Here is a 26,108-nt window from a genome sequence, read left to right as displayed (position 1 = left end):
GAGGAAAACACCTGAGCGATAGCTCAGGAACCACAAATCATAGAGGGTCGGTCTTAGACTCAAATTTGAAGGAAATTGGACGTAGATCAAAATTTTGATTAATTATTTTGTTCTACCTGTATTGCGCAATCGAAAACTTTAAATGGCCGTATCTCAAAACAGCCCTATTTATTTTTTTAATTTGACCTCACCATCGTGTTCCCCGGTCAATTTTACATAAGATTCACTTATCGACGGAAAGGAATATGTTTCGTTCCAGAGATATCAATTTTTATACTGCCCACCATTGAAAAAACGGCTAATATCCACTTTTGGCAAAAACGAGAGCATCTGCTAGAAGCACACAGGCGCGCTGTTCAATAATTACTCAATATTCCTCACCGGTTGAGAATCACTGATCTAGTGGGACGGTTGCAGCGAAAGTTGCTTATTAACTATTTATAACTGGTTGTCTTAAAACCCTAATAAAATCGTTGTGCCTAATTTTCCTATATAGTGAAAACTATGTGTGGTATATTTCACAATACCACAAATAATTTGTCACTTTATGGGGAATTAGTTGTTAGGCACACTGATTTATTAGGGAAGTCTCGACCTTAATTCCAATAAGATGTAAAAATATGAAAAAAAAACAGTTTTCGAAAAATATCCTAGTTTGACGTCACGGTCTCGCGGACCCTCCTACTTATTGTTGCCTAAGTAATCCAAGGAGTCGAGTCAAAGCGTTGTCGATTTTTTTATTATCACCCTAGTGTATATGCATGAAAATATGGTCGCTATAGAAACTGTTATGTTTGTAAGTTCGCTGATTTTTTGACAGTCTACTTTCCTAGCTGGTTTAGTCAAGTCAATTTATTTTAAACAATCTCCTGCTTTTGTAAAAACAAAATGCCCCGAGTTCACCCGACTACCAAATTAGGCGTTTACGGTCAGTATGACCTAAACCCGGAAAAAGCTGTAACGCTGTATACGGAATCGAAGCTGCAAAACAAATTTTACATGTGAGTTCAATGAAAGATAGAAAAATAAATACCGTAAACCAGGGTGACATTGATATCAGGAGTGACTTTGATAGGTTTAAGATTTTCCCGAAAAATGAAGAGTTCACATTAAATTTGTACGGAATGGTATGGAATCTTACTACCGTTGTAGGTCAGTATGATTCCATACCATTCCGTACATAAATATTTAATTTGAACTCTTCATTTTTCGGAAAAAACTAAAACCTATCAGTCACCCCGGCTATCAATGGCACTCGGTTTTCGGTACAACAGCTTAAACTGCACAACATTTTCCAGAAAAACTCCAAACTGGGACGTGGCTCGTCTTAGCTTCGAGCTTAAAGGAATTCAGAGCAATCGCGAATATGAAGAAGTTACCAAAGAACAAAATCGAATGCGTGCTCATTCGTACGATCAATTTCGATTGAACGAAAAGCGTTTAGCCAATGCCGAGAAACTTCTCCGGTTGTTGTGGGATGATTTTGTAGAGGTTAACGATTTTCTTAAGGATTGTGAAGCAAAAGAAAATGAATCGTACGAGACAGTAAGTTGAGTAATGTTGTAATTAAGTCTAAATTTATTTAATCATTTTTACAATTGTTTCAAGATGGATGTCGAAAAAAAGAAACAATCTCACTATAATGAAGAAATCGGAAAGCTCGATTCAGACTTGTCTTTTCTTAATAAATTCATACATGAATATGATAAAACAGTAGACGAGTACAAGATATTCGAGGTAAGTAATATGTAACTTGCCAATAATAAAATTCATTATTGCGCATTCGAGTATTTATGTTTTTTCTCAATTTAAATTTAACAAGATTCTTCTTTCAGGAGGTACTCGTACAAACAATTCATACGTCGGTTATTTTTGAAAACATAAACGATTTGATGAAGCGTTGCGATTCTTTACGTGAGTAACATAAAAAAGCAAATAAGATATGCGAGTGGAATGTTATTTTGTGAATACCGTCATCAGGGGTGACATTGGGTTTGAGGGGTGAGATTGGGTCATACACAAATGTCGGCATTTGTATGACCCATTAGGGTGTAATATCAAAATCGATTTTCCAGCACAGCAATTTTTCAGTTCCTTTTGGGGTCCTAAACAACTCCCCAAAGTTTGGGAACGATTGGTTTAGTCCTCGCATTGCGCAAAGCGATTCAATTTTCCATATAAATTTGTATGGGAAAAATCATTTTTTTCAATTGAACGGCCCGAGCGGTTTAGGCTTTCAGGATTTTTGTGATATTTACTTGTAGAGTCAAAACAGATCAGTAAACTTCACTTATCTGTATATTACACTTTTTTAAAGATTACATTTTTGTCAACTTATTTGTGTATTACACTTTTTTAAAGATTACATTTTTTTGCGGTAACACTCTCAACTTTTACGCGCACGATCACATCACTTTGCACTAAGATCTTCGTCGAGCCAGTTCTCTACGTTGAAGCCAGACTTGTCCTCCAGACCTCTGCGCCGAGCCATGCCAGACCCGAACTCTGCTACGTCCCTGGTTGACTCCACGGCGGCTAAGTCCCGGCGGACTGCGGCCTCCACCGCTAAGTCCGGCTGGACTGGAGCCTCTGCTACTGGTGGCTGCTGGCGGGTCCGGCTGGTCTGGGGCGTCTTCAGGATCTGGAACTGGACTGGGGTTGAACTGGCTGGAACTGACTGGAACTGACTCTGGAACTAACTCTGGAACTAATTCTGGAACTAATTTTGGAACTAACTGCCCTCCTCAAGAATTTTGGAGTTTTTATAGTCAGTCCCCGAAAACTCTACTAAATTTTGTTCTACTAAAAGTGGTCCGTTTCGATGAGAAGCATCGATGAACCTCATGAATTAAATTATGCAGACCTCTGCAATTCTTCATGACTTTCCGTATGGTGTAGTGAGTACACCTCAAAATCGGAAGTCATGGGTTCGAACCATTGTCGTGAAACTTTAAATTATGTTATTGGAATATCAAAATTATGTTCCTCAAACATTCTCAAAAATGTTGGTCAATAATGAGAAGGTCGAATCCTCCATTGAACAAACATGCCAATGAATTTGGTTAAGCCACACCCTCAATTTCCCTTGTGGAAAAACATCGCACATTCATAATTGAAAGCTTAACCATTTTTTTGATTGCCTAACAATTGGCGAAATTTAATAAAGGGCTTTTCAGGTGAGGATGACTCATGATCCACACCTGTACATACACAGAAAAAAAAAATCCGGTAAATTTACATCATTTATGATGTACCAAAAGTGCACGTCATTAATGATGCTAATTTACATCAACTTCATTTTAAATTTACATGTCATCCGATTTAATTCTGTAGAACAAAAAGCGTTTCGAAAACATGTAAATTTCCGATGAAATCTACGTAAATTTACCAAAGTTCGAATTTTTTTTACTCCGTTGAATTTTAAATCCGATGTAAATTTCAAATACTTTTATGGCCAAAATGTAGTATGAAAAAATACTCTTTTTATCATTTCTAATCAATTCAAGCACATGATTCTATTGACATAATGCGTATTATTGACCAGATAATACAAAAAAGAATCATTTCAAACTGCAGGCAACCAAAAGCTTGAAAAATAGCATGGGATTTTAAATTCAACGGAGTAATACAAATGCTCACTTGTTTGATAAGAAACCACATTGTGATTTTAGCTCTGCGGATTTTACTTAGTAGTAAAAAAAATGGCAATACTTACAGTTGATCAATTCAAATCGTGCACCTTGCACCTCTACAGATCCTCCTAGCCGAATACTCGATCTCGAATCGAATCTCGATCTTATCTCCCTTCAGGCTCAAACTGTAGAACTGGTGATGAAGGCGAACACGGACGGCTCGACCGAAACCACCTGCTGCAGGTTGATGTCACGCAGCAAAATGCTTTCGACGCTCGGATTGGTGGCCTGAGCTGTTCTAGGTCAGTGTAAGACCGTCTTTGCAGTTGTTGCGTCCTGTTGCGCCAATCCAGCGATCGGCCAAATTCAAACCCCCTTAGGCCTTCCTGGAAGGGCTGAATGGATCAGCGGCGTAAGCAAACTGCATAAAAATGTATAAATTTATACTCCATAATTGTAACGAATTACAACTTACCAGCTGAGTGTAACTCTTTTGGACTGCTTCCACCAGTGCATTCCGGATGATGTTTCAATGTGACGACGGCGTCTAGTGTCCTCGCATCTACGAGTAATCGGCCACGCCGTTCTTATTCTTCTCCTGGCGACGACTGGTGCCCCTGGATTTAGTTTGCGCACACTTCTTAGCGAACCGACACGGACACCTGTCAGACGCGAATAATGTTGTCGAAGTAGCCGGCGTCAGGGTCTGTCCGTCGGTGGACCAGGCCAGCGACAGCTACTGCGGCCAGTCGGCCTTCGACGGCTTCAGCTCCTCGACCATGGTCTTGCAGGCCAGATCTCAAATCTTGATCGACGATCCGTAAGTAACGCACAGCGCCGAGAAGCAGAGCACTGTGTTGTTCCAGCGTGTGCAGATGCTTGTTATCGTTCAGATCCCACAGGAACGCCTTGCAGTCCTTACCGCCGGACATGCACAGGGAACCGTCGGTCGATCTTCAGCTTGCAATTGGCCAGATTCCAGACCTACGGTGAGATCCAAACCGGCGGACACGATGATCGGGTTGGAGTGGTTTGGCGAGAAGCGCACGTCCGTCCTTGTATGGTCTTCGAAGCGGCGGGTCGACTTACCGGCGGCCAAGTCCCACAAACGGAGGGTCTTTTCCCAGGAGGAGGACAGGGCATAGTTACCGTCCGAGGACAGCACGACGTCGCTGATGAAGTGCGAGTAGCCGTACAGGCGCTTCTGCGGGATGCCGTAGCTGGCGTCGTCCCGAGTCAGCTTCCACACGGTCAGGGTCTTGTCGCGCGACGAGGACAGGATTATGTCCGGGTACTTTAGGTTGGTCGCGATCTGTGTGATCCAGCCGGAGAGCTGGCTGCGGAGCTGCAGCGTCCCTATCATTGTTGATTTGAGCCCTTCACACTTTTTTCGAAGGATGCGTGCCGCACTGTTCCATTTTCACGGAGAAAAGCACTTTCGTCCTCGTCCGGCATGGTTCATGAAATTCTAGCTGAAAAAAGCGAATAATAATTATTGTAAATTAACACAGAAAGAAAACTAAGACAAACTTGCATATTTCAGTCGCAGCAGGTGGGAATAATGATGATCATCTTACCGGAACCTACAGCTGAGGGATTCTCTCAGTCTCTAAATTATTTAGAGATGAAAACGCGGAATCGTGAAAACACCAAGAACACGGGACGAACGAATGTGGTGCAAAAACAAAAACGCAATTTTTCTGGGTCGTGGTCGTCGTGATTGTGACAGCTCGCGCAGCAAAATGTTGACTACCCCTGCGACTGAAAATGCAAGCAGGGTTGCATAATTGGATTGTGTAAACAAAATCTGTATGAGTTGACGAAAAATCTGCGTTTCAGAACCATTTTAAGAGCGAGTCCACAAACAAAGAATTTTAAAACCTCTTTGTTATTGACGCCGTTAGGACCTCATCAATCCGTCGGATTTTTTAAGGGATTGTTTGGATATTATACTCTAGGTCGGGGCAAATCGGGACACAAAATTTTGAAGGACAATAATTGAAAAATTGCGCAATTTTATGTTCATATAAAGTAAAGAAATAGGGTCCTAAAGCCCTTTGTAAATTTTTATGTGCAACGATTAAAAATACGCCTAAAAACCATTTCTGAACACTTTTTTTTTATTTTAATGCAAAAAAAGTTGACAACACACCATTTTTTCGATGGATTAACTATGGTCCCCTTGGAAAGAGCTGTTAAGTAGGACCTTTTCTGTCAAGAAGGACCGCGAGGATAATTTTTCAAAATTGATTTCAAAATTCATTTTAAAATCTTTGTGGTCGTACAAAGGGTCATTTAACGCAGAAAAATAAGCTTTATCGCTGTAAACTATAATATCAATCTAAGCCTCATTTTAGGACCCAATTATCTGTCTAATCGTTTCAATAATTTCTCCATTTTATTAAAATTTTAATAAATGTTGGTGTGCCTGAATCAAATGTTAGTCAAATCGATTCATAACCCAAATGTCATAGTTCGAATCCTAAGGTGGTAGGTATCTAAGAGCAACATGAGGTTGAGGCTCACCTTAGAAAAAAAAAATGCATTTTAACTTTTTCATATATGAAAAAATAAGTATCGAATACCTATGTTTATGCTGTTTTTGAGTTTTCTATTTCAGTAAAATTTGAACGTTTTATAACTCATTTCCTAATATTTTTGATTGTTTATAATTTACGAAATTACAATTTTTAATCACATTAAAACTTTTATTAAGATAGATTTCTCAACAAAATATTTGTGTCGTATAGTAGGGATCAAAGCATGGATAAACCATTTTTTTAATATGAAAAAAATAATGGTCCACATAAAAAGCTTATACCGAGGCTTATACTAAACCTATTTTTTTAGAATTATAAAATAATGATTCAAAGAGCCACTTTACATGATCTTTCAAAACGGGTCCGCAGGCCACAAAAATCACCTCGTGGGTCACGTTTGGCCCGCGGGCCATACTTTGGTCACCCCTGACCTGAAGGGTCTCCAGAGCAAACTTACCGTTGCACATAAAATTTAACATAGGGTTTAGGAACTCATCGCAAGTACAAGGTCCAGACTGTTAAAAAACTTAAATAATTTCTATCAAAACAATGTAATAGGGCCGAAGCCGAACTGTAAACAAAGAGTTTATCCTGCTCGATCCAAATGTTAAACATCAACTGACGTGAGCAGGATAGACTCTTTGTTTACACTTCGCCTTCGGCCCTTTTACATTGTTTTGGTTGAATTTAATCTGAATCGGCAAGATACAGACCTCACGTACAAAATTTGGCAACGCTGGTTCTACGTCAAAACATTTTCAATCTCAGGGGTCTGATTCTGTCTGTCAAAGAGAAAAGTTTTAAAACAACTTAAATACGTTGTCGTTGATCTCGTCATAGTAACATTTTGGTAAGAGAAATATGTTTAGACAATTTTAGATTTTTCCGCTGTATTTTTGGAATTTTATTGTTATTGTGAAAATATATTACTTTACAGCTTCACTCCCGGTAAATAATTGCGAAAATTCGTAATGGATTCAGATGTGCAGAACCGAAACAATCCTTACCATCGCGAGATGCTTTTTAAAACTATTCCCCGTGCGGATGTTCACCAAGATGCTCTCGGAGTGCGCCGGATCAGCTCGTCGGAGGGAATCAGTCTCAATCTGCCAGCTGATGCTCGACGAGTCCCGGTTGATAGGCTGCAGCGGACACAACGAGTAAGGTAACTTTCACCAGGTCCTGGCCAGTGTTTTAAATGTGTCCTCCTTTTGTGAGAGCAGCTCCAGCAGATCAAAGCTGTAGAATATGCTCGTATCATAAAGTTTGTAAAATAGTTGATTTAGTTGGGCTATTTACTCACCAAGAAACCCCGCAAGTTGTAATGTTGTGAATTAAGATTTCTGAATTTGCTGGATGGTCCGCTACCGGCTAAAATCCTGCTTCATTTGTTGAAAAAGTTCCAGAAGGCAGAAACTGATCGAAATTCTGTCGACGGCGGGTTTCTGGAATCAACTGAATCGTCTTTTACGAGTAGTAACCAAATGTTTCGACTTCCCGCAGCAAACGTCAAATCAGTACAAACTTGCTGCCGGATCCTTTTGCGGATATCTTCCGAAATAGATCCTGCACCAAAACAATCAAAAAAATCACAACAAACATCAGCCAATAAGCACAAAATTAAATTTTCACTGATTACCAAAACAAACTTTTTTTTTTGTTTTGACTCAATCGCCGCTTGACATTAGACGCTGGTACTTATAAACACTTCTGCTCTGCTGCACACCAAACATAATATTGAATTGATTTGATTTTGTATTTCGCTTGTGCTGTCATTCGCAAAACATACCAGCTAAATTTGCATTCTTTTAGAGTTTACATTTTGAAAATTTTTACATCGAACTTTCGTTTACATGTTTTTCATACTTTCAAATTTAGGATTTGCCCAAATAAAAGTTTCGTTTACATGAGATTCAAGTGTTCCATTGAATCTCAATTTACATGAAGGTTGTTTATGTGCTATTCAACTCTTTACATGAGTTTTCAAATTTACATTTAGCATGTTTACATCTAAAACATGGTTTCAGTGTTGGGTAAATTTACATTTTTTTTTCTGTGTAAGCTTAATTATTTGTCGCGCAACGAGAGTCGACGGGTAAAATTATTTATGCTTGCGTAAGCGCGCATGGTCAGAACTGTGGTGAGGTTCGAAAAATGGACAAATTTAATGATTTAAATTTGAGGTCGCTGCACAATTTTAATATTTAAAAAACCAGGTTTCACGCTGTACTAAAACCGGATTCATATTCGAATGCTCTGGAAGGTGCTCTACAACTTTCTCGAAGAGAGTATGGTGCTAGCTTGTCCCTAAAAGAAGATACAGCGTCCTCAAAACTCGTCTAAAACGTGATTTTCGAGCAAAAAACACGTTTTAGACGAGTTTTGAACACGCTGTATCTTTTTTTAAGAGCAAGTTAGCACCATACTCTCTTCGGGAAAGTTGTAGAGCACCTCCTAGAGCATCCGAATATGAATCCGGTTTCAGTACAGCGTGAAACGTGGATTTTATAAATATCAAAATCCAAGAAATGGTTTTTCCCATACAAATTTATATGGAAAATTGAATCGCTTTGCGCAAAGCGAGGACTAAACCAATCGTTCCCAAACTTTGGGGAGTGGTTAAGGACCCTAAAAGTAACTGAAAAATTGCTGTGCTCTCTAAATTTGGACAACTTTATTTTTTTCCATACAACCATATTACACCCTAATGACCCATTCTCATCCCCCACAGACCGTTATTATGAAAAAAAAAATTCCACCCAAACCAATGATGGGACATGGTTTCTGGGACCATTCTGCACCTCTGGGCCGAGTTTCAAAATATTTGCCGGCAGAAATTTCGAATACGGTCAGTTTTAGTATTTTGAGTACAAATTAAGGAGAAATCCCATGTAGAGTAGTGCGGTGCCTGTGTGGACGCGCAGTCCTGTTTTTTCGTGTTATTTTCCGTCTCTTTTATGTCGCTGTTCGAGTGCATGGGGTGATTGGTCATTATAAATAAATAATGGCATCAGTAGTGCGGTGCCTGTGTGGACGCTCAGTCCTGTTTTTTCGTGTTATTTTCCGTCTCTTTTATGTCGCTGTTCGAGTGCATGGGGTGATTGGTCATTATAATTAAATAATGGCATCAGTAGTGCGGTGCCTGTGTGGACGCTCAGTCCTGTTTTTCGTGTTATTTTCCGTCTCTTTTATGTCGCTGTTCGAGTGCATGGGGTGATTGGTCATTATAAATAAATAATGGCATCAGTAGTGCGGTGCCTGTGTGGACGCGCAGTCCTGTTTTTCGTGTTATTTTCCATCTCTTTTGTGTCGCTATTTGTGTACATGAGGTGATTGGATTTCTTCTGATTCGTGTTGTTTTCATCTCTTTTGTGTCGTTGTTTGTGTGCATGGGGTGATTGGTCTTCTTCTTCTTCTTTTTTCTTTATTTTTTGTTCGCGCGTTCGTTGGCCAATGAGTTTATTTTTGTTCTCTTTACATAGTTTTCGATAGAAACGATCCGAATTCTTTTTTTTCGAGACAAGCAAGTCGTATTGCTGGATTAAGTCCTTTCTATATCATCGATGATCGGAAGGCACGCCGACAAATATGTTTTAAGGCTTATGATATAAAATCATTTTAATGAATAAAGCCCTTCTTACATCACCGTTGATCGGAAGGCACGCCGACGAAGAATTTCTGGAGGATCGCGGTCGAATTAATACTATATTTAAAATTCTAGATAGCTATCTTTCGGATTCGATTGTGAGTAGCGGGACTTCGCGGTTACTATGCAACGTATTTTTGGAGTCTTTTTATATTTTAAATTTATAAGTCCTTCTTTTATCATCGTTGATAGGAAGGCACGCCGCCGGTTAAGTTCGTTTAAGTTATTGTTTTAACTTCATTACAATCGGTTACGTGGTGTCCTGTTTTCTTTTCGTTTATATTCGTTGATCGCAATAATTTATTCCAACTGGCAGCTTTAGTATTAACTCATCCACTATTTTTGACATTTGCTCGCGTTATCTTAATTGTACCAACAGTAAAAATATACTGATAAGTCCAGCCCATAGCACTACCGCTCGGTTGGCACGCGTTCGATTAAAACAAACTTTTTAAATAATCAATTATTTATCTTTCCGCAGCCGGCTGCCTAAGATTTAAAATTTCAACCGATAAACAAAATGCTCATGGTCACATCACTGCCACTCGTGAATCCTGACCTCATACCCATCTACTAACCCCTCAAAACTCATGTGATACTTTGTCGGAGAAGCAGTCGATTGGGCGGTCTCTATCACTCAAGTATCGGACTAACATTCCCATCCACTTCCCCGTGACCCTACCACTGGTCGTGGCCGGCGCCGGTATTGATCAGCATGATAGGGGCCTTTGAGAAGTTGCGAAGCGAGGAAAGATGGCACCCACTTATCTTCCACGGCTCGTGGATGTAACTTCTGGAGGTCCTGGTCAATAACGGAGTAGCAACTGCGGGTGGGCACCTATGCTTATGCTTATGCTTATGCTAAATTAAGGAGAAATCCCATGTAAAGTTCAAGGTTCCAATGTTTTAACTTTGAAACGTTACTGGTCATGGTTTTAAATTGTACTTACATGTAGCAGAATTATATAAAAACGATTCACTGGACTGACTTAGCCGGATTAAGCCTAAGTGTAGTGACATAAGTACAATATTTACAAGTTTAGACGTAAATTTAAGCGTAAATTTAAAAAAAAATCCTACATTAGAAAATTTCAAGTCTGGAAAAACGAGACGGCACCAAAATAATTTAAAACGGGGTGAATTTGAGCCAAGGGGTGACATTGAGCCAACAAACGCCTAAAGATTGTTTTGATAAGCTTGAATTTTATGTTAATTAAATTATTTGTTGACGGATTAATTTGATCTTTGAATGTTTGCAGGAAAAAACTATTAAATGATATTGCTACGCAAATCTGCTAACTCTATTTGAATAAGGTCTGTGGTTCTAAATTTCCTTGGAAGTGACAAATTTGAAAAGGATGCATCAATTTTTCAGATTTGAATTACCTAATTCCTACAGATTACAAATAAAACAATCATTATTACGGCAACAAATTTTGTGACGTGGCAAGTTTGTGGCATTGCAATAATAATAATATTGTTCTTTTTGGTTTGAAAACGTTTACAAATTTAAACCATACGAATGAAATCCAGAGAGTATTTTAGCTTTTATTATAACTAGCAAAAGTTCTTTGACACAACTTCCCATAGGATTAAAAATTATGATATTCCAACATTGCAGTTTATCATCATAAAATATTGTATTTTATAATTGTTTTGAATAATGTTGATACAGTTTGATCATTGTTAGAATTCATTAAAACATTAGCATGAGCATGAGCATGAGCATGAGCATGAGCAGAGCATGAGCATGGTTGACTGCCAATGAGCTGCTACTCCGTTATTGACAGATCAGCTGAAGTTAAACAATGAATCAAAAATGATCAGTGGGAGCCAACCATCCGTTCACTGTTTAACCCCTGAAGACCCCGACTTTATTAGTCAATACCGGCGCCCTCCCAAGAAGCATCTCCTTCAAGCATCACGTGATTATTTTTTTTGGGTTAGTAGGATAAGGTATTGGCTTTTCGATGCCTCCCGAGCTACGATGCTATGGGGAGGACTTTCATAACAAACCTGTCGGCGAGCCTTCCGAGCAACGATGCTATGGGAAGGTCTTTCTAATTAGCACACCAAAACACTCGCGCACAGGTATTTAAATACTGAATAAATGTAATTTTTCATCACGATTACCCAGACGACATTGATGATATAGGAAGGACTTTTTTACAGTCATTTACAGTAATACTTAAACTTATTTTAATGCAACAATTCACACCAATCAGCCAATCAGGATGAAACACGAAATAAAATTCTTTTCTTTTCACACACAATGCCACATAATTGACCGCGCGTCACCACCCAACAAATTGAACTGATTTTCTTCTGCTTGTGGGCAAGCCAACCAGGATGAAACACGAAATAAAATTCTTTTCTTTTCACACACAACGCCACATAATTGACCGCGCGTCACCACCCAACAAATTGAACTGATTTTCTTCTGCTTGTGGGCAAGCCAACCAGGATGAGACACGAAATAAAATTCTTTTCTTTTCACACACAATGCCACATAATTGACCGCGCGTCACCACCCAACAAATTGAACTGATTTTCTTCTGCTTGTGGGCAAGCCAACCAGGATGAAACACGAAATAAAATTCTTTTCTTTTCACACACAATGCCACATAATTGACCACGCGTCACCACCCAACAAATTGAACTCTTGTTAGAATTCATTAAAACATGTTAGATTAACTAATTAGATAATCATCATAACAAAACCTGCCCCATGTGAAAACACAACCAAGTTTGGCATACCATATGTTCGGGAGTAAGGTCTCCCAGTCCCAGAGCTACATCCCTGGATGGTTTGAACTTTGGTCATTTACGTTTTTTATCATTCCACTCTTCCCGCAATACCACTGCACTGATTTGAATACGCTGGACTGGCCAGCAGATATGATCTTCTTCTTTGGCTATTATTGGAGGTCAGTGGTAATGTGCGCAAGAGAATGATCTCTTTCTCTCCTATCGGTTGGGGTTCATCCCGACTGGAAGGGATCTGGACCAGGAAGGCTTAAGGGAGCCAGGCTAGTAATTAGGGGAACTATACCCTTTCTCAGCCTATTTCTATTATCGGCCTATCAGCACTTTGATCATGAATTACAGCTTTCATGAAGTGTTTTTGACTGTTCCAAAGTAATAAATAGCTCAAATAAAAGTGAGCAAGCAACTCTCCATTGTTGAAACATCTGAAAATGTTGATTTAATAGCGGAAAACGGAAAAGTGATGAGAATTGGTCGAACGGCTTAGAGTGATTAGAATGGGCATATTTCCCCTAGTAGTCCTAGAACCTAGGGACGGTACGGTTCGGACACCCGTCCGTCATAACGGACTGTACATATTTGTATATCGACGTCGTCGTGCTATCTTGTCGCACCCGCCATTTTGACGTTCCGAGAAAAACGCGTTTTAATGTTTGACCTTGAATATTCAAAAACGAGAGCACGCAATGTAAACAATAACAAACACGTTTTGTTTGGCTCACCATTCTGTGCATTGTCCCAAAGTTTGGTTGAAGTTTGTTGCTGGAGTCCCGAGTTATAATTACAAATGTTTACGGTAGTCTAGCTTGTACGTGCGACAAACGCATCCTGACTTTCCTGGCCTGAAATCCTTTGGCCTTTTGTCGCACTTACATCAATTTTCATGGAGTGACAAGATAGCACGACAAGATTGAAACTACTTTCATATGTAAAGTGACAAAAATGCACGGAGTTTTTTCGGTTTTTGTTGAATATCTCAGGATTGAAATCGAATTTTGGGGATCTGTGAAGGTCAAAAGGTGAGGCATTGTGAGCTGCACAAAATGGCGTTCTTAACTCAATTTGGCCCAAAATGCACGTACGACAAGTTAGCACGATGGCGACGATATATCTTGACGAATAAATGTTACATGTTTGTTTAAGAGGCAGTATTTGTAGATTCTGCTCGGTTTGTTCTAGAGGTCGTATCGAGGTGCTCCGATTTGGATGAAACTTTCAGGGTTTGTTTGTCTATACATGAGATGGACTCATGCCAAATATGAGCCCTCTACGACTATACGACTAAGGGAAGTGGGGTAAAACGGGCATTGAAGTTTGAGGTCCAAAAAACATGAAAAATCTTAAAATTGCTCGCATTTCCGTAAAACTTCATTAATTCCAGCTCTCTTAGATGCATACGAATGGTCTTTTGAAGCCCTTCAAAATGTGCTTTAGACATCCAGGATTGGTTTGACTTTTTCTCATAGCTTTTGCAAATTACTGTTAAAAATGGATTTTTTCAAAACTTTAATAACTTTTGGCAACAGCCTCCAACACCCATACTCCCATAGGTCAAAAGTTAGGGAATTTCATGGACTATAAGCCTACGGTATTAACTTTTTGGCCAATCGCAGTTTTTCTCATAGTTTTACGATTTTTCTAGAACAAACATTTTACAACGTTAGTTTTTGCCCTGTAGGCCAAGAAGACGGCACTTTTTGGTTTCAATTTTGTCATATTCGGAATCCTTGGACAATTTCACGTAAGTTAGAAGTATTGGTGTTGTAATTTTGATTTAAAAATAATTAAATAACACATTTTGAAAAAGAAATAGATCTTATTTACTCAATGATCAATACGTCAAATGCTGTATCAAGTAGGCGAAAACTTGTTCTACCCCTAATTAGACAAAATGCTAAATAATATTTTAATTAATTCTAAATGGCATTTTTCCAAACAAATTCAAAATTCCAACACCTCAATCTAATGTAAAATTTTCTGAGGATTCTGAATATGTCAAAATTGAGACCATAAAGTGCCGCTATGGAGGCCTACAGGGCAAAAACCAACGTTGTAAAATGTTTGTTCTAGAAAAATCGTAAAATTATGAGAAAAACTGCGATTGGCCAAAAAGTTAATACCGTAGGCTTATAGTCCATGAAATTCCCTAACTTTTGACCTATGGGAGTATGGGTGTTGGAGGCTGTTGCCAAAAGTTATTAAGGTTTTGAAAAAATCCATTTTTAACAGTAATTTGCAAAAGCTATGAGAAAAATTCAAACCAATCCTGGATGTCTATAGCACATTATGAAGGGCTTCAAAATACCTTTCGAATGCATCTAAGAGAGTTGGAATTGATGAAGCTTTACGGAAATGCGAGCAATTTTAAGATTTTTCATGTTTTTTGGACCTCAAACTTCAATGCCCGTTTTGCCCCACTTCCCTTTGTCGTAGCAGGCTCATATTTGGCATGAGTTCATCTCATGTATAGCCAAACAAACCCTGAAAGTTTCATCCAAATCGGAGCACCTCGATACGACCTGTTTCACATCGGTGAAAAACTCGCTCTTAACTGTGGTTTGTAATCGCAAGTGTGGTGCTTTATTTGGAATCCGGATGGCGCTCTTGGATCACCTGGGCGTTGGATTACCTGCGCAGGAGTCGCAGTAGTATCGGCTGGTCTGCGGGTAATCCCCCCCCCCCCTGGCGTCGTGATTTCCTATCGTGTTGGGACTTGACTCCGAACTTAATCATCCACTTGAGCTATCGAAGAAACCCCGGGAAGGACCAAACCCCAACATTTGGTCCTTCGAGCCGGATGAAGGACGGTGGGACCAGGTTGGAAGGCTTTGGATCGACGCCATTGGTAGCCAGCACCAACGCCAGCTCAGAACAATGGGTGAGCGCCAAAATCTACCCGCGAAATGCACTTTCGCCGCCATCGCACTTGCTGCACAAAGGACATCAAGGTACAAAGGATATGGCCTCAACAAAGCGCCATGGACATGGCCACGGTTTTGGCCACCGGAACACACCAAGGACTACTCAGCATCGGATAGCATGCAACCCAACGGTACCTTGGACTGGACCGAGGTCAAGATTACAGTAACTTTGATAGATTCCTCAAAACTAGTCCAAAATCGCCCATCTGCCACTGAACTTCAATGAAAAACAAACTTTGTGACGTCACAGTGTTCGTCGTCAACTGTGCACGGAGATAAAAAAAGAAGAAAAATTGAATTTCATGCGAAACTTGACATTTTCTTTTTCTTCTCCGTGTTCGCACCAATACAGCCTTACAAAAACAGCCCAACCTGTCTTACAGTAACCTTGGGATGCACTGGGATGATATAGTCTCGCCAGAGTGACTACTAGTTAGAGCGTCCAATTTCCCGGGGTTACAAATTTCCCGGGAAACGGGAAATTTTCAGCCAATTTCCCGGGAAATCCCGGGAATTCCCGGGAAATTTTAAATTTATTGAAAATTGTTATGATCTTGGTGTTAATTGATATTATGCAACAAAATTGTATATGACACCAACATTAATGGTTTAAATAAGTGTGAAGATCAATTAACAGCTTGACTGCCTGGAAAAAATCATTCAACTATAAGAAAATGTTTTTTGGCATTTTTGATGAGAAATTTTAAACTTGCCTCTGTGACCAGTTTATTGAACTGAGGAAAAAACATGCAGAAATAGCGTTTTTCATGACAAATACTGGTTTCAGCTCTTGAACAAATGGTAAAGTTTTTTAGTGTTGGTTTTACTCTAAACAACCCAATGTTTTCAAATATTTGAATCAAGCTTTGAATATAATTTTGCATTTTTTTAGAACAAACAATAGAAAGTAATTTTTCAATGATTTTTTTGTATTATTATGCAACATGATTTAAATTATACGATAAATTAACATCATTCCACAAAAAGTATTCTATTTTTCACATTTAATCCTCTAACACCTGTTGTTGCACCAGTGCTCCATAATTCTTTTACATCAAATTATAATTTCTTTAGTACTAGGTATTCAACCAATTGAATTAATTCTTTTTGCACAAATTCGATTTTCATCTCATTTGATCATGGTAAACAAAAACGTAAAAAAAACTCAATTTTAATTTAAGGAGTTGATATTGTTTTGATGAAATAACATCAATTTGTTAAAAGCTTACCTAATTGTAATAATGTAATACTCATTAAGCATGATCCATCCATCCATCCAAAAATAAATATAATCAGAAATAATTATGATATCAAAATTTCTGATAATCTGAATAATTATATATAAACCAAACAATACATTTAATTGAACAAAATCATGTTGAGTTTGTTCATTTAATATTTTTTCAGAGTATTTTAAAAAAATAGTTCCAAAAATTTAAGAAAGTGTATACTTCCGCTTGAATTTCGGGAATTCCCGGGAAATTTACAAATTTCCCGGGAAACGGGAAATATTTTTTTTCGGGAAATCCCGGGAATTCCCGGGAATTTTTTTCCCGGGACGGGAAATTGGACGCTCTACTACTAGTAAATCCCGCTCTTTCACCAAACAAATCTAGAGTTTTTTTTAAATGGGTCCTGTGAACATATGAAAGACAAAAGTTTATAGGACGTTTTAAAAAAAAACTCTAGAAATATTACTGCACAGCTGATTGACCTTTTCGCAGCCTGCAGCCTTGATTGCAAAACAAAACAAAAACAAACAAGATGCGCGCGTAAATCAGCACAAAACGAAATCGAAAAAGTCAGCGCTGCCAGGTCGATCTGTCATACGAGGGGCTAGCCGATGCGGACTATGGAAAACTAATTTTAAGTGGATGGAACTTTTATTTGCCACGCACAGCGATGGAATAATCATCATCAAAAGAAAATCTTTGGATGTTCCGTCATCAGGGGTGACATTGGGTCTAGGGGGTGAGATTGGGTCATACAAAAATACAGAAATTTGTATGACCCATTCTCACCCCCCAGACCCAATGTCACCCCTGATGACGGTTCATCAAGAGAAAAAAAATCGACCATCGAGAACAATCGAAGTGCGCATGGAAAGAATCGGACTTTACAGGGCCTAGGCAAAAAGTTTGCACGCAAAATCCAGATAACACAGATCTGTGTAAAAAAAATACACAGATTCCCAGTCAAATTAACCCGAACTCTGAATCTAATTACAAATTCAAGCAAAACATTGTAAAACGACCGAACACATAATTCAAAACAATGAGAAAAACGAGGATGAAATCTGCGGTTGGTTTTTCAATTCCTATTTCGGACATAATTGGCCAACTGTGATTATCATTCAAATAAAATGCGTGAAACTAGATGTGTTATGCATCCCCATATTCATTTTGAGGCAAAAAGGTGATTATTCCCGAGAAAATTGATGAAAAAATAACATAGGCCTAAAAAAAAGTTACCAACATGCGGGATCGGATTAAGCCCTTTGCGTTTTAGAGCCTTTGTAAACATTGGCGTGTTTCATTTTCCATTTGGGCCCTATGTCAAACGACCAAACACGACGGCAGGATTTGTTTTTGTTATTGTTTTGTTTTTGGCCTCGTAGGCCAATCCAAAACAAATTTCGTTTTCGTGTTGGGCCGTTTGAATCAAAAATATATTTTCGCTCGTTTATGTTTGTTCAAGAGTTATTATCGCGTTTTTTCTTATAATTTCTGTTCTACATCGAGTATTCCTGCATTCCAAAGGGTAAGTTCTAACTTTTAGTATTTTAAAGTGCATACTGAAGTTCTTTTTTTTTGCAGGAAAGTTCGTGATCCTTAGATGGCTAAAAAAAAGCCCACCAATTTGGATAATTATGGCCGGTAGGTGCTCCAGGAAAAAGGGTGAGGATATTTGTGGAAGAAATAACGTCGTACGATACCGATGGAGGCGATTGTTGCATTCGCATGTTGCAGCCAAATCGCATGACTATTTTCGTCGAACCTGTACGTTGCCTACGGGTCGATGGCAACGACGGCTTGACCGGTTACAACCAGGAGGAAAAGGAGTCATCGGTGCGAATGTACTTAAACGGGTAGATTCATCGGAACTTGCGACATGGAATAGCAAAGAAATGGTTTATCTAATAAATTTATGTAAATAGTTCGTGTTTTGTGTTTCTTTTAAAAACAGAAATTGACTAGAATCATAGCGATGCACGTCTTTAGGGAGTGTAGGAATTGGCCAGAAATACTGGGAAATATTTAATTTGAATAAATCTCTGTTAGTGGAAAGGTTAATTCGTTAATTGGAGACGTCGCAGGTGGTGTTCGAACGTGGAGGATTTCGTCCGAATCAGTCGAGGTGGCCCGGTTAAGTTTGTCAAAGGACGAAGAACACGTGCAGCTGCTTCTGGTAGCAGTTTCTTCCCAAAAGTTGCCTTTATTGCTTCTTCACCAATACCCAATACTCCTCCTCCTTGTCGAAGCAGTCACAGTCACCTGAGTTTATGATCGCGTCCGAGGGCAGCATGTTCTCGTTTCAAACACTGACACAACTGCCACTCCGGATCAATGTTCCGGCGACAAAAAATTAATGATGGTGCTCGTGCCGTCGGCCCCGCTCGTGTGGCCACCGTTTGTTCCGGAGCTGATCCTTGACGTAGTCGTTGGCGGGGATAGGTTCCACCCTGCTGATCTAGTGAACAAAGTACGTAGCGGAAGAGCTCCGCCTGAATAGAATACTTGAGAATTGATTGGAGCAAAACTCAGACGAGAGAGCCGGTGCCTTGGTCGTTCAGGCTGTCGGAGAACCTGCCACTCATATGACACTGGAAACTTTCCATTTTGCAGGTGTCCTCTAATAACCTAAAGCATGAATATATTTTTACCAAGCCGGTTCCGCTAGCAGACTTACACTTGGGCAATCTGAATAATCTTATTCGGTGGCATTCAAATTGCATTCCATTTAATTAAGTAAAACATCTCCAGAACCATGGGGAATCACATCTAGGAGGGAAGAATTGGCCAGAAATGACTGGGATTTTTCATTTGGGTCAAAACAGCGATTTTAAAGCAGAAGGCCAATGTTGGTTTCGATTCTTGTTTGCAAACAAAATCTTGATTGTCCCTGGCCCAAACACGATCCCAAAACAAAACAACCCAGTTTTCACATTGGACCTTAGAAGCAAAGGGTCTATGAGGATTTTGAATACAAACACAATGTAATTGACTTTGGCCTTATGTAAAATAGCGATTTTTCAAAGAAACATCACATTTTTAATACTTTTCTCGATATGTAGGGATAGTTTAACTCCCTTAGCATCGATTACAGAGAAAATCTGGTTTGTTTACATTTTTGACTTAGGTCCTTTTACACTGTTTTGCTTGAATTGAATGTATTGCGCTGGGATGGGATAAACAAAGAGAAAAAAACCTATTGTCAAACTAAACCACTTTCAACATGGCCGCTTCTGTCAACCTAAACCAGTCCTTTCTTATGAGGAGAAAATGAGAAATATTGTAATTTGAATTGAAAAAAATAAAAATAAATAAATCAATTTCACAAATAATTGTAAATTGCATGAATAGATTAACTAAAATATTTTCAATTGAAAGGCATTTATTTCTATCGTACACCGAATGTTGACTTATCAGCATTTTCATTTTAAAAAACAAAACATTTCATGAACTGACTATTCTTTTGCCCATTTAAAACTATTGTTATTTTTTTGCGCGTTATATAGAAATGTCATCGAGATTGAACAATATTAAATCTGTGCTTCCTATGAAATTAAAATGTGGCGTGAAGAAACAACACCGTAGAACTGGATTTAAAAAGCAAACAAAAATAATGGCCACAGTTTAGCCTATTTGATTTTTTCGCACTTTTTTATTTCAACACATTGCCACAAATTGAAAAACAAACTTTTTTGCTCTTTGAAGTGAATGAATTGGTACAAATTTGAATTTTTGCCAGCCATTTCTTTCGATTCTGACACCTTAGGGCGTGCGACCTATGGAATGTTAAATATCTTTAAAGTTGAGTAAAAATTGCCGTTGAATTCGACGTGCTCCTCTTTGGGGAACTGGGAAAGGTTTATTTACTTCCTTTGCGTCTAAGAAAAAATCTCCCCTCCCATTTAATGACTTGCAGGTTTTTTAGGATTTTATTTAGATTGAAGTAAGAAAACGCATTTAAATCGTATTGCATTTTTCACATCCAAATGAAAATAAAAAATCTTTCATATAAAAAACACAATAAAAATAGAAGAAGTGATCATTTTTTGACTCATCTTTGATTTGCCAACCATTTCAAGTAATTTGAATCAGGCAGCTCCTTATGAACGGATCCACCGTAAAACGATGGAACATAAACTCAGCATTCTCCACCCACGTCCAACCGCAAATTTTAACAGCCAAATCAAAAAAAATCTGCGAGGAAAAACTAAACAACATTTCAACCAAAGAAAAAGTCATCCGCATGCTTGAGCACTGAGTTGAAAAACATCATCAAGAAAATTTGAATTGTCAAGCTATCTGAATCACAGATTGCTTGATATTTGTTTTCGAACACGAATTTTCTTGCAAAAAACAGAAGAAGAATACAAACGTAAACACTCAAAAAGAAGACTCTATCCAGCCGTCCCGTCCCAGGTATTGCGGTTTCTTTTTTAACTTTGTAAGCGGACTGTTTCCAAGAAAGGTCCAAGATTTTTCAAGGATAAAAACTCATCAATATAGAATACCGTAAACCGGGGTGACTTTGATAGGATTTCAATTTGTTTTTAGAATATTTTCCAACAGGTAAGGTTTTTCTCAAGATTATTATTTTTAAAGCATGTACTGGGGTAGACTACACAAGGTCCATGCACTATTTCGCTAAATGTACCATCACTAAAGAAGCTGATATAGTTTTTAAGAAAAAAATCAATGTTTATATTTAGTTAACTAAGTGTATGAACTTTTTAGCAAAATACATATAAATTTTAGGTAAAGTTGTTAAAAAGTCGGAATTTTGCCTGAAATTTGTTAAAACTTGTTTTGTTTATAAAATTATAGATTTATATTGCATTTTATACTAAATTCAAAGCACGAATCACAAGTTTTCACATTTTACATGAAATTTGTTCAACTGAAATTGCCTTTATATTTGGAGATTTTTTTTAATTGTGTTTCAAAAACACATATTATTTATTATTTACAAACTTTTTTAACCTTCTCCTAGTGGAAAATTGTCCAAAGAATCCGAAAATGCATTCCGTTTTCCGATTAAAAATCATGTTCATTGAGAAAATCATTACACTTTGAGAAGTTTAAAATAATGACTTTCATCAACATTTTCTTAACTATAGTTAACTAACTTTTTAAACTTGTCAAAATTTTATGAAAAGTTCTTCTTGGGGTACTTTGAACACTTCTTTACCACGGTCTGTATGTTTCTAAACCATTCCTTACGTATTTTAATTGTACTCTTCATTTTGCGGGAAAATCGCAAACCTATCAAAGTCACCCCGGCTATCAACGAACGAAGAGAAAACAACGAATACATAATTAAAATAATTATTTTAAACGTGTTGTTTTTCTCGCTGGAGAATGTGTCTAAAGCAACTTCCATGATACAGCGGCAAAAACTGACTCGTTTCATATTAAAAACGTAACTTAATCCATCTTTAGGTGGTTGGTGCCTTCCTCTCATTTAAAGAGTGATTACAATCCCCTAAAATGTCCACATGGTTTATGGATCTCCCATAACGTGATCGCCACCTATAGGTCCTGAGGTCCTAATAAAAATAAGTGACGAGTAAAAAAACAGACTTCCTACAGACTTTTTGTCTAGATTATACAGGCACCGCCTTTCAGGAAAATGGCACCCCTCTACAAGGCTTTTTTCGTGGCGACCAGACGGGACCATTTGAGGTTATGTAAATTCAGACCATTTTTTAAACTGCTTGTAATTTTAGATAGGTAAGTAAATTCTTAATCCACAAGAAAGGTCTTGTCATATGCTTTCTAAAAATACATAACATGTGAGTGTTTCATGAAAAAACCGCCCTTTTTACCATAATTTTAATTTAATATGAAACAGTTTTTTTAACATAACTTTTTAAATACATGAGAAAACTGCATGAATTTAAATAGCAACTTAGGGGACGTTAAGACGGATCGATTAAAACCATTTCGGCCAAAATCGGTTGAGCCTGTGACAAGATATTACCCAGCCCAGACACGAGAAATTCTGGCAGAAAAGGTTCTGCTAGAATCCTGCTAGAACCATTCTAGCAGTACTGCCAGAATTCTGTTAGAATTTTGTAAGAAAATTCTAACAGAAAAAATTTCGCCAAGAATGACGTCATTTTCGCCAAACCGCATTGTGACCACCATCTTGTTGAAAAACTTGATGGAGTTGTAAGTTTTCAGTGGAAAAAATGTCGATTCGGTGATGTTTCGTTGGGAGCCTGGCCATCTGGAATTTGGTAAGGTTCTTGGCAATAGATTGTGTATACAGAAGTTGCGAATTTTACTTGATTTTGATTCCACAGCTTCAACTCCCAGCAGACAAAGCAGACCCATAGACAACCTCGATTCCTGCAGCTGCTTAGTGGAGATCACTTCAAGAAAAATCCCGGAAATGATACGTCCCGGATGCTACGAGATTAAACATCGAGTTAAAGAGCTTCCGTTTCCGTCACGGCAAGTGTGAATTTCTCCAGTCTCTTTCGTCAGGAGAAGCCGTTGAAGAACCATCCGAAGGGAAGGAAAAATAGATTAAGCACAAGTGTAAAAGAATGTTAAATTGTTGTGTATAATAAATATGTTAAACATCTTGTTTTCTCTTTATTGAAATTAAATAGAAACATGATAAATTTTTCCTAATTCGTTTTAATTGAGATCTAGGGGGTCATTTTCTCCTTGAATTTTAAGCTCGAACGTTCTTACAAAATTCTAGCAGGATTCTAGCAGAAAATTTCTGCCATTTCATTCTTGCAAAATTCTTACAGAATTCTAGCAGGAGGCCTGTCAGAATTATTCTAGCTTAATTCTAGCAGGATTCTAACAGAACCGGTTAATTTCGCCGGCTCCTGCTAGAACCGGTTATTGCATTTGAGTTAGAATTCTTTGAGAATTCTTGCAAAGTTCTGGCAGGATGATAGCACGGTTCTAGTAAGAATAATTTCGCTCTGCTAGAATTCTGTAAGAATTCTGCGAGAACGCCGTGACTGGGAGTCACGGCGTTCTCGCAGGATTCTTGGAGAAATCTTACAGAGCGAAAATGTTTTTACTAGAACGCTGCCATCATCCTGCTAAATTTTCTCAAGAATTCTTTGAGAATTCTAGCTCAAATGCAATAACCGGTTCTAGCAGAAGCCGGCGCAATCAACCGGTTCTTTGAGAATCCTGCTAGAACTATTCTGACAGGCCTCCAGCTAGAATTCTGTAAGAATTTTGCTAGAAGAAGATGGCAAAGAATTCTGCTAGAATCCTGCTAGAATTTTGTTAGAATCAAATGGCAGAAAATTTTGGAAATAACCATACAATTAAAAATATTCAATATCAAAAACATAACACAAGAATCTTTATCAATTTATTTAACACTCAATTTTCAATTACACTTCATCGTCACTTTTCTTCGTTTTTCCTGTGTCTTTTTGGTGAGAAATCGGCAGGATTCCGGGGGATCCGGGAAATATGCCGTCTAACTTGGCATGTCCAACTTGATTTCCAATTAGCGGCCGCCGGAATTGAGGGTGCTGGTGGTGAACTTTCTCCGTCGGCCATGTGGTTTTTGCTGACAGTTTTCCTAAAAATTAATCGAGCCTTCCAGGTCGAGGCAATGGAAACCGTGCCTGTGGAATTGAAATTGAAGAATTAAAGTAACTTAAAGGAAGAAACCTATAGTTTTATTCTTACCATATTCGGGTTGGCCAGGCGGCCAACGGAACGACGCCGACGCTACTTTTCTGATGGCAACTTTTTGTCACGCGATTTTTGACAAGATGGCGGTTGCAATGCAGTTTGGCGAAAATGACGTCATTTTTGACAAACTTTGCGCTGCCAGATTGTTCTAACACAATTCTTATGAAATTTAGCAGATTTCGCTCTGTCAGAATATTCTAACAAAATTCTTACAGAGTTCGGACAGCCCTGCTAGAATCATTCTAGCAGGATTCTAATAGAACCAATTCTGCCAGAAAATTCCGTGTCTGGGTTCCAGTGACATTGATTTGGAATACATGTCTATAGACATACATACAGCCAAACACACAGACATTTGCTCAGCTGGCGATTCTGAGTCGATATGCACAAATGAAGGTAGGTCGAGGAGGTCTAACTAAAAAAATTGTTTTTCGAGTGATTATATCGAGAAATTAAAAGTGCAACATGGAGTTTACCATGATAGATGCGAAAATTTCACTCCATGTTACCGGCTCACATCTCTCTTTTTTAATTTCTCGATAGCCTTTCCTCAGTAAAGTGAGGAAGGCAAAAAAAAAGTGAGAGGTGAACATTTGTGTTAATGTTCGTCATTTTAGTTTTAGCTCAAGTTGAAATATCGGAAAACGAGCAGCAAAAAATTCAGGAAATCGAATGCATTAGAGAAAATCTTCTCGAATCAACCAAATCTGCATTGCATATAGTAACCGGACTCAATAACGACCTATCACGGTTGCAGGTGAATTTTTGAAAAAAAAAAGCAAACCCAAAAATCACTGATAATAAAAAACACTGCTTACAACGATCATTTCAGGGTCGCTACATGAACGCACTGGAAGAGTGTCTCAAGTGGGAGAAGTCCATAACGGTTACAAAAAACTTTATGACACGCAATGAAATGACGACAAACTGCATGCTGGACGCCATCAATCATCTGTATATTCTTATCAGCAAGCGACGGGGCGGACCATGCAAATATGTACGGGGTGATGTTGAGAGGCAGCTGGATTTCATCAAAGAGGAAGCTGGAATAATGCAGGAAATACACTCGATTGCGCACAAAAAACTAGCCAAAGACGATCTGAGCCTTATCGCCGAGAAGGGATCAATTAAAACTAAACCAATCATTTTTCCAGCCAAGACCAAAGGGTTTCGGAAAATCGCGCAATAACCTTGTTCCATTCATGTATGTATATTTATTTATTATTAATTCAATTTCTCTTATATTTATATAGCTTTGTTTATTTCAGTTCTTCAAGATAATACGAGTAGTTCAAATATTTGTTGTAATCCGTGTTTTCCATCTGTCGAACTGGGTGAATCTATGGTTAATTCTATTGTTTTGCTGACAACTGTTTATGCGAAAGACAGCATGAGTTCTAGCCTGAGGTTCACAAATAATACCGGACCGACACAGCTATGCCTACATATATTTGTGATTTTCATACATGATAAAATAAACTCTATTGCTGTATTGTTTAATGGGTTTCTACTGGAAAATAAATAAGCATGTTTAAAAGCAAGTTCTCAGTTATTATCTTTAAATAAAACCTGTTATTATTTCGTGCCAATTGATTGCAGTTCAATAAGATGAATTTGATTTGTTGGCTTTATGCCTTAAAAAACTTTCCTATTTGTTTTGGATAGATACTAACAATATATAGGGGAATGCGATT

The 26,108-nt window shown here is 38.3% G+C and overlaps 1 protein-coding gene, 1 long non-coding RNA gene and 1 pseudogene across 2 annotated transcripts; 1 reads left to right on the top strand and 2 right to left on the bottom strand.

Annotated features, from left to right (window-relative positions):
- The first annotated feature begins 242 nt into the window (after positions 1–242).
- LOC6053271 lies at positions 243–25,957 on the top strand. The gene is made up of 7 exons (XM_038265280.1): positions 243–1,001; positions 1,299–1,545; positions 1,609–1,737; positions 1,836–1,914; positions 25,032–25,171; positions 25,247–25,618; positions 25,683–25,957. The coding sequence occupies exons 1-6, from the start codon at positions 889–891 to the stop codon at positions 25,601–25,603; spliced, it is 1,065 nt and encodes a 354-aa protein (XP_038121208.1). The 5' UTR covers positions 243–888; the 3' UTR covers positions 25,604–25,618; positions 25,683–25,957.
- On the bottom strand, positions 3,577–5,380 carry LOC6054477 (annotated as a pseudogene).
- LOC119770419 lies at positions 7,054–7,845 on the bottom strand. The gene is made up of 2 exons (XR_005278812.1): positions 7,476–7,845; positions 7,054–7,411 (listed from the first exon to the last, which is right to left on the bottom strand). It is a non-coding gene; the product is annotated as an uncharacterized LOC119770419 (long non-coding RNA).
- Positions 25,958–26,108: the final 151 nt, after the last annotated feature.

Source organism: Culex quinquefasciatus, chromosome 3 (genome assembly GCF_015732765.1).
Source record: "Culex quinquefasciatus strain JHB chromosome 3, VPISU_Cqui_1.0_pri_paternal, whole genome shotgun sequence".
Taxonomy (NCBI): Eukaryota; Metazoa; Arthropoda; class Insecta; order Diptera; family Culicidae; genus Culex; species Culex quinquefasciatus.
The sequence above is the reverse complement of the archived record's forward strand: the minus strand, read 5'-3'. Positions and strand labels throughout refer to the sequence as shown.